Source organism: Microcaecilia unicolor, chromosome 11 (assembly GCF_901765095.1).
Source record: "Microcaecilia unicolor chromosome 11, aMicUni1.1, whole genome shotgun sequence".
NCBI lineage: Eukaryota > Metazoa > Chordata > Amphibia > Gymnophiona > Siphonopidae > Microcaecilia > Microcaecilia unicolor.
In genome coordinates, this window is record NC_044041.1 from 63135164 (window position 1) to 63151269 (window position 16106).

At 45.2% G+C, this 16106-nt stretch overlaps 1 protein-coding gene across 2 annotated transcripts in view; it reads left to right on the top strand.

Moving 5' to 3' along the window:
* Positions 1-14154: 14154 nt before the first annotated feature.
* Positions 14155-16106, top strand: part of PATZ1 (POZ/BTB and AT hook containing zinc finger 1) — an 81980-nt gene continuing 80028 nt past the window's right edge. Inside the window, exon 1 of one of the 2 annotated variants that reach the window (XM_030217291.1) lies at positions 14155-15586. In XM_030217291.1, the coding sequence (XP_030073151.1) occupies positions 14535-15586 (1052 nt within the window). In that variant the 5' untranslated portion in view covers positions 14155-14534. The remainder of the gene's footprint in view (positions 15587-16106) is intronic. The other variant, XM_030217292.1, reaches the window with a different exon arrangement.

The following is a 16106-nucleotide window of genomic DNA, read 5'->3' on the forward strand; positions in this document are numbered from 1 at the left end:
GACCCCCCCTCCCGCTCCTCAGGTAGCTGTTTTAGGTGTCGGGCTATTTTTGGGTTACTATCGACCACAATTTGGTTGGGGAATTTTCAGACATCTAGCAACTCTGAAGCCACCCCTTCCTCCTTGTACTGCCTCAGGAGCAAAGATGCCGGCACTCCACGAGTGTGCTCACTTCATGCACAAACTGAGAATGCTTGGGGGCTCAAGAGTTGGTGGATGGAGGCATGCTGCTGATTTCTCACTCCCGAGGCAGTAAGAGGGAGTGACTCAAGAAGTGGATTTCTTTGACTGATGGGGCTTCAGCTACCCACCAGCCATTGAACAAGTACTGCAGATTTGGAGGGGACCTGAACCCACGAGGGCCCAGGTCTCCAACCCTCCCCTGTGTTTATGCCACTGATTAGAGGCCCAATATCTTCCTTTCTCCTACTTCCAGGTCCAACTCTCTCGCCCCTCTACCCCCAGGTCCATTCTCTCTCTTCCCAACAACACCCCCCCCCCCCAGATTACAACACATCTCTCTCCATCCTCTCCACCCCAGGTCCACTATCTCTATTTCTCCCCTCCCTCCCTCTCTCCTCCCTCCACTTCCTTCTCTCCCTCAGTTTGGCATCTCTCTATATTTCCCTCTCCCCTCCACAGTCCAGTATCTCTTTGTCCCCTTTGGCCCTGCCTACAATTATCTCTCCCTCCCCTTTTGGCCCTGCCTGTGGTTCTCTCTCAATTCCTCCCCTACCCCCGTATGGTCTGACATCTTTCTCTCGCCTCCTGGACTTAACCATGGCTCTCTAACAGGTCCTCCACCCACACCAAGTGTATCTTTTTAAACCCAAGTCTTCAACCCTGCAGCGGCAGCAGCCTGCACTGGACCTTTCCCTCTAACCCTTCTGATGCAACTTCCTGTTTTCCGAAGGGTGAGAAGGGTCAGAGGGAAAGACCCGGTGCAAGCCACATTAGAGTACAGCTGCCATTGGCGCCACAGGGCCAAAAACTTGCATTTAATTAAACACACTGGGTGCGGGTGTAGAGACCTGATAAGAGAGCTGTGGGAAGTTCCAGGGGAGGGGAGGGAGAGATGCCTGACCATGCACAATGGGGGGAGGTGCAGGAGGGAGGCAGAAAGATAATCATATTACACCCCCCCCCCCCAAAAAAAAAAAGAGTAGCCCTCCCTGACTCCTTACAGTCCCTGATGGTCTAGTGGTGTAGTCTGTGCAAGAGTGATCCCCTCACTCTTGCCCATGTCAGCTCTACTCTCAAAATGGCTATTGTGACCTCATGCGAGATTGCCACTAGAGGTTATGGCAGCCATTTTGAGAGTAGAGCCAGCATGGGCAGGAGCGTCTGGGGATCATTCCTTCCCTGACTATAATCCTAGCACCAGGGATTGTAAAATAGGCCAGATGGGGGCATCTATAGGTGAGCAAGAGGAGAGGCAACTGAGGAGTAGCCTAGTGGTTAGTGCAGTGGACTTTGATCATAGGGAACTGAGTTCAACTCCCACTGCAGGTCCTTGTGACTCTGGGCAAGTCACTTAACCCTCCATTGCCCCTGGTACAAAATAAGTACCTGAATATATGTAAACCGCTTTGAATGTAGTTGCAAAAACCTCCAAAAGACAGTATATCAAGTCCCATTTCCCTTTTTGGAGGGGAGAGAGGGAGACAAACAGGACACAGCACAAATTTTCAGCTCCCACTGAAAACACAGTCAGTTTCAACTGAAACCATGGCTATAAAGGTGAAACTAAAACAGGGTAAAAAAAAGGAGTTTGGGCCATAATTAAACCCCAAACCAACATTTGGTTGGCCTCTAGACCTGCGGCTGGAAGGAGATAAAGATGGGGGGATTAATGAAGTACAGGACAGTGGAAATGAGAGACTAGAATAGGGAGTGAAAAAAAAAAAAGGAATAGGAAGCTGGTGCAGGAATTACAGAGAGATGTGGAATGGGGGGACTAGAGGAATAGAAAATGGAAAACTGGTAAGTAAAAGGTAAGAAGAGGGAAACTGGAGAGGGGAGAAGAAATGAAGTCTAGCTATAAGAAAGGCAGATGTGAGAGACATATGTAGAGTAAGGAAAGAAGGAACCTGGAAGAAAAGGATTTAGAAATTAAAAAAAAAAAAAAAATCAAGAAATAGTAGAGACTAGGACCAAACCAACTGGAAAAATACAATTGGGCTAATTTTCGTAAGAGAAAAACGTTAAAAAAGTGGCGTGTCTGCATTTGGACGTTTATCTCACAATAATGGCCAAATTGGCATTTTTGAAACCAATGTTTAGACGTTTTTCTACAAGTCCATCAAAAGTGCGTTCACATCACAAGGGGTGTGTGTTAAGGGTGGGATTTGGGCGTTCCTAACACTTACACAGTTTCCAGCCATAATGGAACAGAACAAAACCGTCCAAGACTAACACTAAGATGTTCTGAGCTAGACCTGTTTTCATAATGAATAAGGCACAAAAACGAGACATGACCACTGGAGGGAATCAGGGGTGATTTCCCCTTACTCCCCTAGTGGTCACTAACTCCCTCGCACCCCCAAGAAATGTGATTAAAAATATTACTTGCCAGCCTTTATGCCAACCTCAGATGTTATACTTGGGTCCATTAGAACAGAATGCAGATCCCTGAAATAATCTAGTGGTGGGTGTGCAGACAGGTGGACCCAGACCATACCTCTCCCTACGTTACACTTGTGGAGGAAACTGTGAGCCCTCTAAAACTCACCAGAAACCCATATATAGGCGCCCCCTTCACCCATAAGGGCTATGGTAGGGGTGTATGGTTGGGGGTACTGGGTTTTGGGAGGCTCAGCAGACAAGGGAGCAATGGTGAGATGTGTATCTGGGTGCATTTTATGAAGTCCACTGCAGTGCCCCCTAGGGTGCCCTATTACTTACCTGGGATGTCTGGGGGACCAGTCTACTAAAAATGCTGGCTCCTCCTACATCCCAATGGCTTGATTATGTGCGTTTTGCACTTGGATGTTTTTTGTTTGAAAATGGACCAAAAAAACAAAATGTTCAAATCACAAAACCTTGTTCGAAAACAAAAGATAGACGTTTTTCTTTTTTTGAAAATGACCTTCTTTCCTATTCAAATTTTGGACGTTTTTTGCAAAACATCCAAAGTCGGACATAGACGTCATATCGAAAATGCCCCTCCATGTCAGAAGCACAGGTACCTTCCCTTTCTCTCTCTCCATGGACCCCTGTACCTTTCAACTGCTTCTCAATCCCTTCCAAAACTGTCTTGTAGCCTTCAAACTGCTCCTCCATCCCACTTTTCAGTACTTGGTCTCAAAGCCCTACTCATACCCTTAACCAAATCACTTAGTCCACACTGTCCTCCTTAATCCTGGTTCCAATATCTTAGTTCCCACTCTACCCCACCCCCACAACTCTTCCATCCTATCCAATCCCCGAAACCAAGTCCTCAATCACAATCCCATCCAAACTTTTGAGTCCCCACTTACACTCTGAATACCTAGCCAGTTTTAGTTTGTCTTCTAGTCTCCTATCTAATCAGTCTCAAAATCCCTGCTCTCTTGTATCCCCCTGCTTTACTTCCTCTTTCTCCCCATTCCTAAGTATCCATTGCCTTTTCTCTCATTGTTTTTTTTTTGTCCTAGCTTCTCCCCCTCACGATATCTGCCCTCCTTTTTCTCCCTGTGTCAGAAACTAGCATGTTTCCAGCCTCCTTCTCCCAGTGTTCAGTATCAACCTCTACTGCATGTATCCATCCTTTCGCCTCCCGTCATCATCCTCCAGCACCTCTACTATTGAGAAAGTGGTGGGAGTATGTTCTGTTACATTACAATGAGATTGTAAGATAAGAGAAGTAAAAATTGTCATACTGAGTCAGGCCAATGGCTTATCAGAGTATTGTCTTTGATGGTGGCCAGTGCATATCACTAGGAGATACTTGGCAGATCCTAAGTAGGAGATGTAGTTGTTGTTGCTCACTTCTTGAACTGAACTGGTGGTGATCCATATGGCTGTCCTGTAATGATTGTTAATAGACCCCTTTCAGAAATGTGTCCAAGTGGAGTTATTACCATTATTTTTATTGCTGTACAAGATGTACATAGTGCTCTATAGAGACATATAAAAGACCATCCCTGCTCCTTGGAGCTTACAATTTAGTAAATCCCAGCAATAAGGAAGGAACTGGCGCTGAGTTACATTAGCAAGGCCATGGATAAGGAAGATGCAAAGTACTTTTATTTTATTTTTTATAACCCACATAAGCAAATACATGTTCAAGGTATTTTTCAAATAAAACATGAAAATACAAAACATCAACCTAACAAAAAAAAAAAAAATACTACACAATATCACAAAATCATATTAAAACATTAGAAACCCATCATAATCCTAAAAATTTCAAACAATGGCTATCCTACAACCAAACATGAATTCAACATATCCTCCCACCCACCCATCATCTAATACCACTCTAAAATGACCCAAAAGCTTTGCTAAACAAATATGTCTATCCCAGAAATTTCCCCTCATAACTTTTACATCTACTTAAAATCATGCATAACTAAGAGCTGTCTTCTCATTTGGGCCTGGCCCTGGGCCAGCGCTTGGGATTAGAATTGGTGATGGAGGAGAAACTGTGCTTAACTTCTCTGATGTTGAAAACCATCTTGAATTAAAAAAATTAGATGTTTGCAGAATTACTCCTTAATTAGCTCCTTTTGGACATGCAGTCGTGTAAAATGTACCTCTTAAATTAAGTAGGAAAATCAGTTATACCTGTGTAACTCTGGACCCAGTCAAGCAGTCATGGATGCCAGCTAAGCACTTTGGGTTAGGCACCTGGACCAGGCATACAAAAAAATGTCTCTGATGAGCTGGGTGCAGGCCGGGGCTTGGCTAAATCCAGTAGGCAGAGGGGGGGGGGGGGGGGGGGCAGGGATGTGGTGTTGGTTTTGTCACCACTTTTTTCCCCTTTTTCAAATAGTTCCAAAAGGAATCCACTCACACACTGGTGTTACCGTTACTGTGGATGGGGACAGAGCTTGTGGAGACAAACTTTGGCCCAGTGTTATCCTCTAGCTGCAAACTCTGCTGTTCAACAGAAGTAAATTTCCAAATGCAACCCCCGCGTCTGATGCTGGTCAGGACACTCCCCTTAACTCCACGAGTCCTGGTGGGGGTTTGGACCTCGTGTCCACCCTCAATTACATCCCACTGTCAATCTTGTAAATTATCAATTTTTTTTTCATATTACATAAACAGAACGGTATCAATATGCATTCTCCACATATGAATCAGCTGGGTATATATCTCCCCTCCAGCCAACAGTTATTCCCATACCTCCTCCCAATGTATATTCAAATGCAAACTAGTATGTTCTAGTAATTCCCTGTGGGAAAACACCCAGACTTAACCTCATACAGGTTTCCCCAGGGGGTTACACTTATAAGTAGTATTGCTACACATGCAAAGCCCTGCTTCTCTACTTTTGTTTTATTTTAACTAATTTTTATCAGCTCATCAATCATTATAAGTGAACTTATACAATTCAGCCTCCAATTGAGAGTACAAATTTAAGTTAATCATACAGACTCAAATGAAACTTAAATCTATACAGCCATAAATCTAAAAAGGAACCGTCTGCAGCCCCCCCACCCCGTTAGAAAGTTTCTAACAGTCTCTACATGTTCTATGTCCAATAGAAGTACCAGCAATTGTGAGCGTGTCAAATAGCTCAAGAATGCTAACAAAAACAAAGATGTATTTATTTTATTTGTTACATTTGTATCCCACATTTTCCCACCTATTTGCAGGCTCAATGTGGCTTACATAGTACCATATTGGTGTTCGCCAATTCCAGTATGAACAAATACAAGGTGATATTGTGGTAGAATAAGGTTCATGTGTGACAGACACATCAGGAGATCTTAGAGAGGAAGAGTTTAGTTGTGTCCATTACGAACTTTGGTTTCGTTGTGTTGCAGGTATTCAGGCTTTTATTGCTAAGAAGAACAAGATATCAAGAATTGCCTCCTGGAACGGGCGTACATTTCACTTGAAGCTACATACAGAAAGAGAACCATTTTTTGTATTGTGGGTTCTTTAAGACAGTGCTTCTCAACCCAGTCCTTGGGGCACACCAAGCCAGTCAAGTTTTCAAGATCTCCACCACGAATATGCATGAGATAGATTTGCAAACCAAGTAGGCAATGCAGTCAAACCTTATCTCATGCATATTTATGGTGGATATCCAGAAAAACTGACTGGCTGAGTGGGTTTTGAGAAGCACTGCTCTAAGCTGTTTACAATTATAAGCTATAGCAACCTTTGCCACTAGAATCAAAGTAGCTGCTGAAGAGTGGTTTCTTTGTCCATTTCAGCAGAGATGGTTAAATATTATCTCAGCTAGGGTAGGAGTGGATAAACATGTCCCGCTGCAGTATGTGCAGCCCAAGTCAATCCTTGTGAGTGAGCTTAACAAGTTAGTTACTTCTTCCATTAAAGGCTTGGTTGAAGAGCCAAGCTTTCACCTGCTTCCTGAAGTAGAGGTAGTCTTGTGTCAAGTGGAGCCTTTCAGGCAATGCATTCCAGAGTGTGGCGCCTACTCCGGAGAAGGCTCGCTTGCGGGTATCACATCGTGTAATGTCTTTTGGAGAGGGTGTAGTTAGTCAAAGTCCTTGGGAGGACCTTAGTGTCCTTGGCGGTGTGTGGAGGATCATCCTATTCTTCAGACACTCGGGGCCATTTCCTTTCGGGGCCTTGAAGATCAGACAAAGAGTTTTAAATTTAGCCCTATATTGGACTGGTAGCCAATGAAGTTTTTGCAAAAATGGTGTGATGTGGTCATGTCGCTTGCAACCTTCTATGAGTCTTGCTGCTGCATTCTGAATCAACTGGAGCTGGTGCAGGCCCTTTGTAGTCAGACCATTGTATAGTGCATTGCAGTAATCCTGTCTTGATGTTATCATGGCATGCACAACTGGATAAGATTTACCTTCTCGATGTAAGGAGAGAGGCAGCGTAGCTGTCGTAAATGGCAGAAGCAGCTCTTGAAGGTTGCTTGGATTTGGGGAATCAGAGTAAGTGTTGAATCTAACTGGATTCCAACGTTCCTGACTTGTGATTTTGAGGGGAAGTTCATACTTCCCAAAATGGAAATCTAGCAGTACTAACATCGAGGCAAATCCCTTGTCTCGGTTTCTGTGAAGATCATCTAGCAGGGATACGAGGACCGTTTCTGTTCCATAACCAGGTCTGAATCCAGATTGACATGGATCTAGCCAGTTACTCTTTTTTTAGCCATTCATTAAGTTGAACACAGACTGTTCTATGAGTTTCCCTAGAAACGGGATGTTGGATACTGGCCTGTAACTTTCAAGTTTGTCCTGATCAAGGTTGTTTTTCTTCAGCAGAGGGCAAACCACTGCCCTTTTTATTGCTGTTGGTAATTGCCCATTAGAAAGAGAGGTGTTCACAATTTTTGTGACGCCTTCTATAAGGCCCATACTTGCCTGCTGCACTATCTTTGATGGGCAGGGATCGAGGGAGCATGTAGTTGGTCAAAGGTCTCTTAGGATTTTGTCAAGGCTCTCCTCTGTCATTAGGTTAAAAGTGTTCCATCTAACTTCCACTCTTTCGAAAAAGGACCAAAAAAAAAAGAGTTATTACTTAGTTCTTAAGTGTGCTGTAATACTAAATGTATACTTTATCATATATTTCCACTATTCATGATGTATTGTAAGCCACATTGAGCCTGCAAAGAGGTGGGAAAATGTGGGATACAAATAAATAAGTAAAAAAAATAATCGTTCAACTTTTCCACTTGTTTTGTTGCTCAAAACATAGCATAAATCTGCTTTTACACAAACATAACCAGATTTTGTAACTTCTAGCCATGTTCTTAGGCCCTGATGCTCAAAAGCAAACATGGACGCTAGAGGCCATTAGCACTGGACTAGCACCCGCATTAGTGAGTGCAGAATGCTCAGAGGCTCTAGTGCAGGAAACAAGTGCGCCAAAGATTAGCCTAACTAGCATGCTAATGTAGTCAAGAGGATGTTAAGGAGGCAATTTCCTATTCCCTACCAATGCTCAGAGAACAGTGCACAAAACAAAGCCGCCCTTATTGATGAAAAAATAACACCAGCTCAGAGCAGGTGTTAGGGTGTTTGAAGAGAGGATTTCTCACAAATCTTTTTTTCTTTAAGTCCATGCAAGCCCCTAAATGCCAGTACTGAGAAACAAAGTGTATCTCAGCAAACCTGCAAGTGAAAGCACACATTGGCGCCTGTTTCCTGACTTTAAATATAAGCCAAGTTTAAAATTTTTTTTTGAAAGCTTATAAAGGTGCAGAAAAGAGATGCCAATTTGTGCTTCATGTCTGGGTTTGCCTGGTGCATGCGCACAGGAGCTGGGCTTACTGCAAAACTTTTGTGCATGTGCCAAGCACAATCCCCCTCCTTGCTTCTGCTTTAACAACGCGCATATAATTTGCATACCATTTCCTTTGAGCACTGGCGAGCTAATTTTTTGTGCTGTTCTGGCAGTATAATTTCTGATTTTGAACTTTAAAACAATACAGGAATGTAAGACCTTTGAAGTCAAAATGATTAAATATTTTGACACCCACCAAACAGGACTTAACAAAGATCTGGGTTTTCTAGCCCATTACAAAGCATAAAATTGTATTACCTTGTAAATTGTAGTGCTCTCCTATCTCCCTCTCACCTATCTACCCCCATCCTGTTAGACTGTCACTGAAATGCTTTGATGTTTCACTCATCTCCTGTCTCCATGCATATAGACTGTCACTGAAATGCTTTGATGTTTCGCTCAAATATACTGTCATCTTCCAACATTTGCTTATTTCTGATCTGACGAAGGGCAACCTTCGAAAGCTAATCAAGAAATGTATTAAGTTATGTCCAATAAAAAAGGTATCATCTTATTTTCTTTTCCATGTTTTGTTTTATTTATATTGATTACCTTTAAAAGTGGACTAACACGGCTACCACACCACTCTACGAAAGATGTTAGGGAATCGTTGGGGCTGTTCTCCAATTATAGATCACATTAATTCCTTTGTTTGTAAAATTAATGGAGGGCATGGTTGCCTCTCACTTCTAACAATATTTAAAACAGCATGGGATTCTTCATTCTTCTCAATCTGGGTTCAGATAGAATTTCAGAACAGAGACTTTAGTGGGTGCTTTATTGGATACAGTTAGGCTGTGGCTTACTGATTTTGAAATTCTCCTACAGACTTTGGATGCTGTAATGTGATGGTTTCAGGGTTTTCTTCTAAGCAGGAGGTACAGAATTAATAAGCAATCATGTTTCTCTGAACATTGGAATAATCTGTGTGGGGTACTGCAAGATTCCCCACTATCTCCAATGCTATTTAATCTATATGTACATTCATTAGGTTTTGTGCTAGAGAAATTAGGTGTGGTGTTTTTTTTAGTTATGCACATGACATCACAATTCTCCAAGTGCTGAAGGAGGTTTCTGCTGAAATGCATGTTTTGCAAGCGGTCTTTAGTACTATAGAACACTGGATGTCGGTTCACAGGTTGAAATGGAACACGGAAAAACAAAATTATTGTTAATTACGGACACCACGGGGCCCATTGAGCCCAATATTGCAATACATCATCAGCTCTACTCCTCTTCATCATCCGTGAGAATTTCTCTGGACTCAACAAGCTGGATGGAGCTTCAAGTAAATGAAGTGGTTGAGAGCTTTATTTCTTATGCGTAAATTACGCTGTATCTGAAAGTATTTCAGGAAGCATCAGTTCCAGTTGTTAGTTCAGGAGTTAATGCTTCGTTCTTTGACTATTGCAATGTTATTTATTTTAGTTGTTCTCAGTCATTGTTGAGAAAGTTGCAGACAACTCAGAACACAGCACTGAGACTGATTTTCTGAGACGGTCGGACTGGCTTTCAGCTTATAATGCCAAGGTTCATTGGTTGCCAGTGCTTGCTAGAATCCTTCTTTTTAATTTTCATGTTTAATGTATAAAGTTTCTTATGGAATGGCACCTTTCAATTACAGTGTTTCGATTTATCTAGTTCACTTAGGTCTCGATTAACTAATCTGTTACCTATCCATCTATGAAAAGTAAATGAAAGAGATGTATTGATTCTTTATTCTTTTTTTTTCAGGCAGCTAAACTAGGTAAAGAGGTTTCTTCTTTGGTGTTAGAGGCATTGGGGTATGCAAATTTTAGAAATTTGCTTAAAACATCCTTGTTTCAAAAATTTTGTTAGGAATTATGGGGGTCTTTTACAAAGGTGCGCTAAATACTAGAGACACCCACCATAGGAATATATGGGCGTCTCTAGCATTTAGCGCACACTTATTTTTTAGCGCATCCTAAAAACACTAGCTTGCCTTTCTTAAAAGGGGCACTAAATGTATTAATTTTAACTGATTAAGGGCCCTGTTTACTAAGCCACACTAAAAATTAGCATGCGCTAATGCTAGAGACACCCATATATTCCTATGGGTGTCTCTAGCGATAGCGCATGCTAAAAACTAAAACGCCAGCGCACATTAGTAAATAGGGCCCTATGTTTCTTAGATTGCCATTAAATTATGTGTTCCTGGCTTGTCCAGCTTCATGTTTTGTAATCCACATTGAAATGCGAGGTAATGCAGGATATAAAAATAAATCATGTTGTTATTTATTTACTTATAGCATTTATATCCTACATTATCTCAAACAGAATTCAAGTTCAGTGTGGCTCACAAAGTAATAAATGTAGAACTGAGAAGTTGTTCTGATTATATATAATAAATAGGTAGAAATGTAACTAGAAAATTCAGGGAGCAAGTAACATGAAGTCTAGATCATAGAACATGTTTATAATACATAGAAATAGAATGTGAATACAGACATAGGTGTTGATTTAGCAGGTTTAGGGCCCTGTTCACTAAGCCACACTGTAGGCACACTAACTTTTAGCGCGCGCAAATGCTAGAGACACCAACGGGTCGTGGAAAGCCACCCAATTGAAAATGTAACATTTCTCACAGAAACGGAGTCAACAGCCCTAAGCCTGACTAACTAAACAAACTGTACTGCCATTCTCTGAGAAAAGGGAAGAGGGAAAAAGTGAAAAACCTAGAGTAGGATCCCTTTCTCCCTTCCATTAATGATGTACACACACCCTGAACCTCCTCAAGGAGGGTCCAGAAATATTCTTAGTGGAAATCACCTAGTGAAGCACAGGCATCTCTACCAGAAGACTTTCAGATAGTCAGTACTTTCCAAGCTGCAGCTTAAGACTCTCGCTGCCACAGAACAGCTGCAGGGGACTAATGGGTAGCCGACCTCGCCCCTGGAAAGCTGTGGGAGACCCGAGGACTCCCACAGGAGTCTGCAAACCTCCCCAGGCCTCCTTTCTTAGAAGCCCTTAAATAACTAATATGAAGAAACTGGGAGTGATCCACACCAGTTCCCCAGTCACATTTCTGAAAAGCCTACATATAAAACTGCCTGATTCGCAAGCAAATCAGGCCCCAGGGGAACGCTGGGGCTTCAGCATTGCCATGTGGAGTGGCAAGAAAGATGGCGCCATCAAGCACGCACGCACACCCAAGAAAACAACTGCCCTGCACCCACCAAAATGAGCTGGGAGGGAAGGAGCACACCGCTCCATGGAGTTGGGCTGTACAGTGGACCTCCAGCACGGGAAACTGCAGCAGCCCAGTGGCTCCCACACTGGGAGCCGCTTTTGCTCTGCCCACTGGTGCAGATAGGATAATGACTACTCACCCCCTCAGGAATCGCTGTCGCATGCCAAGTCGGTCCTCACACCATTCAGCCGGTACTGCAAACTGGCATGAGCTTGTCATGCTGGACAAATCTCAGACTGAGATTTTTTTTTTTAAACAGTGCTCAAACAACATTTTTTTTTTAAACGCAGGAGAGGATGCCAGAGCAAAAGAAACCTCAGACTCCTTTTAAAGTCAGGAGAGTGAGAACCGCAAACCCGAGTCAGGCAGAGAGGAGGGATGAAGGGAGGGACCTGGCACCACCAGGTGTGCACCCAACTCTCAGGACCGGGGACACCTCAGACCCCCGAAGCTCAACTAGACCCAGGGGACCAGGCCAGGAGCCAATCAATCCAGAGCTGCAGATATGACCATCCACCTGTTAGATAGAGAGAATACTGAAGTTAAGGTGACTGCACATGACCACATATAGTAAACCTCTGAAGTTCTCCACCTGCTGGTAGAGGGACATATCCCACAAGTCTCTGGATTGATTTGTGGGACGCTATGGAATGATTCGTTGAAACCTTTTGCTCAGTGTGCTGCTGCGGCTAAGAAAGCAAATAGAATGTTAGGTATTATTAGGAAAGGAATGGAAAACAAAAATGAGGATGTTATAATGCTTTTGTGTTCAATTCTGGTTGCCATATCTAAAAAAAAGATATAGTGGAATTAGAAAAGGTGCAGAGAAGGGTGACGAAAATGATAAAGGGGATGGGATGACTTCCTTATGAGGAAAGGCTAAAGCGGCTATGGCTCTACAGCTTGGAGAAAAGGCAGCTGAGGGGAGATATGATAGAGGTCTATAAAAGAATGAGTGGAGTGGAACGGGTAGATGTGAAGCGTCTATTTATGCTTTCCAAAAATACTAGGGGGCATGCGATGAACCTACAATGTAGTAAATTTCAAACAAATCTGAAAAAATGTTTCTTCATTCAACATGTAATTAAACTCTGGAATTCGTTGTCAGAGAATGTGGTAAAGGCGGTTAGCTTAGCAGAGTTTAAAAACGGTTTGTATGACTTCCTAAAGAAAAAGTCCATAGACTATTATTAAATGGAATTGGGGAAAATCCACTATTTCTGAGATAAGCAGTATAGAATGTTTTCTACTTTTTTGGGGATTTTGCCAGGTATTTGTGACCTGGATTGGCCACTGTTGGAAACAGGATGCTGGGCTTGATGGACCTTTGGTCTTTCCCAGTATGGCAATACTTATGTACTTATGCACCTGGAGCGAAGGCCCTGGGAGGATCGGAGTGGACCTGGGAGTCACCCCAGAGAAGGCTGTGAGGACATGCAGATGGGCTTAGACTTACAAAGTTCCATAGGTTACTATGGAACTTTGCAAGTCTAAGTGCTTTGAAAATATGCCTTTATGTATATTTGTGAGCCGCATAGTAGTTTGTGATTGGTGGACTTAAGTCTAATAAAATGAATTAAAATAAATGAAAACTTGTGTAAAGCCAGTCTGCTGGCAAAAAAAGGGAATTTGTGAACTTTGTCCCAACAAACTCTGAAAACTACTCCCCCCACTCATCCACCTACTTCCATAGCTGTCTCTTGAGCCCTATTTAAGGACATCTCATTCATGCTGAAAGGAATAATATCCATGAATAGAAGTGCAAGAGAAGAGTAAGAGGCAAAGGACTGTTACTAGGTTTCGCATATTACTACTACTACAAATAATTTCTATAGCGCTACCAGTTGTACCATAAAGGAGAAGGAGGGAAGAGGCCAGACTGCATATTACCAACAGGAAGAGAGAAATCAGGTTAAATTGCACTTTTTATTGGACAGGGAAGTGGAGTCAGCCTATACACACTGCCTCTAGAAATTGAGGAGGGAAGTCAAACTGCCTGTGTTGCTGGACAGGGATGAGGGAGGGTGCCAGGTTGCATGTGCTACTGGATAGGGTTGGATGTTGGAGTCAGGTATTGGGTATTACTGATAGAGATGGAGGTGCAAGACCAGTTGTCTGTATGACTGAGTGGAGATGCTGAAGAGAGTGAGGTTGCTAGTACTATGGGGAGGGGGCATATAAACAGTCTAGTTTCATGTGTCATTAGATAGAGACAGAGGGGGAATTCAGGCTGCGTATGTTCCAGGGCAGGGATGGGGGGGGGGGGGGCGGCCTTTCAGCCTCAGGAGGATTTTCCCATGGAGCTGCAGGGTGGGGGAGGGCTGAGGAGGGGGAGGAGAGAGGCAGGGGAGCGCCAGAGCGGGAGGGGGATAAGGAAGCGCTGAATCGAGGTGGGGGGAGCATTAAACATAGAATCGAAAGAAAGTAAGGAGAAAGTTGTAGGAGGCCTCCAGCATAAGGTACTGCAGGGGCCTGGGATCAACGCGACTCCCTCCGGGCATATTTTTTTGTGTGTGGGGGGTGGGGGGTGTCTTGGTATCGCCCCCCTCCTTCTCCTCCCCCCGGGGTGAAAGTGCAAGAGGAAGTGCAGCCGCTGCCATCTTTTCTCCTCTACACACACATATACACACGTACGGGAGGGAGGGCGAGAGCCGCCAGCGGGAGCGAACGGGACCGGGACATCGCAGTTGCCCTTCAACCCAGGCGTCCAGCAGCTGGCCGTGAGCAGTCTTCCCCGGCGTCGTTTCCTCTCCCGGGGCCCTTCGCCTCGCGCATTTCTTCCTTCTTTCCGCCGATTCCCGGGCGGGTGCGCGCGCGCACGTTCGCACCCCCCCCCCCCCCCCCCAATCACCTCTTCCTCCGTGTCTCGTGCTGCGGCGCGCGCTCGCTCGCCGCTACCATGGAGCGCGTGAGCGAGGGCGGCGCGTGCGGTCCCGCGTGCTACACGTACCAGGTGAGCCGGCATAGCGCCGAGCTATTGCACAACCTGAATCAACAGCGCAAGGACGGCGGTCGTTTCTGCGACGTGCTGTTGCGCGTGGGCGATGAGAGCTTTCCCGCGCACCGTGCCGTACTAGCCGCCTGTAGTGACTACTTTCAGTCAGTGTTGGGCGGCGAGGGAGGTCCGGGCCGCGAGCTTGAAATGCATACTATCAGCTCCAAGGTGTTCGGTGATATATTGGATTTCGCCTACACATCACGCATCGTAGTGCGCCTTGAGAGCTTTCCGGAGCTTATGACGGCCGCCAAGTTCCTGCTCATGCGCTCCGTCATTGAGATCTGCCAGGAGGTGATTAAACAGTCCAATGTACCGCTGCTATTGCCGCCACCCCCACCGCCGCCTCCTGTGTTGTTGCGCCCGCCCCCCCCCGAGCTCGGCTTCCCTTCCGACGTGAGTGGCCTGCCCGAGGATGGTAATGCATTACTACCTGCGCCGCCGTCCCCTCAGCTGTTATCCGCCCCCTATCCCCCCTCAGCCGCGGCCATGCTGGGCAGCAAACGGGGCCGAGGCCGACCGCGCAAGGCCAACCTGCTGGACTCGGTGCTGTTGGGCCCCGGTCGCGAGCCGCTCTTGCTGCCCTGCGGACTCTGCGGGAAGGTCTTCACGGATGCTGGGCGCCTGCGGCAGCATGAAGCCCAGCACGGAGTCACTAGCCTGCAGCTGGGCTATGGGGAGCTACCGCCTGCCTCTGTCTCCGGTCTGGAGGAAACGCCCCGCAAGCGCAACCGCACCCGCAAACAGGTGGCGTGCGAACTGTGCGGCAAGATTTTCCGCGATGTCTATCACCTGAATCGTCATAAGCTCTCGCACTCTGGGGAGAAACCCTACTCTTGCCCTGTCTGCGGCCTCCGGTTCAAACGCAAGGACCGCATGTCCTACCATGTGCGCTCGCACGATGGCTCTGTGGGCAAACCGTACATGTGCCAGAGCTGCGGCAAGGGCTTCTCCAGGTGAGCACAGGAGGCGGGAGGGGCAGGGGTAGGAGGCCTCCCTCGACGGAGGTTAATACTGAAAGCTGAGAGGAGGGGTTAGGCGTATATTGTAACTCCGCCTCTCTGGCCCAGTGACGTGGAGATGAGAGGTTTCTGCACAGAGCAGGAGAGGAGGGGTAGAGATAGGAGAAAAAAGGACCAGGGAAGGGTTTTCAGGTGAGCACTTGAAGCAGAGAGGAGGGATAGAGACCCCTGGAAAAGACTTAGGCAAGGGTTTTTCAGAGTAAGTACGGGTTGGAAGGGCAAAAGGCTTCTCCAGGTGAATACTGAGATAAAACTGAGGATGGTGCAGGGGTTTCTCCAGATGTGCATGACCGGAGGGAGGGACTGTGTCAACAGTCTCTCCAGGTGAGGCAGGTAACTTAGACTGTTTTGCGTGTGTTTTTTGTATTTTTTAATCTATGACATATTTAGTTATTGCTACTCATTTTCATAATGTTTTGTAAGTGGGCACACTTTATCCCTTTCCATTGTGAAC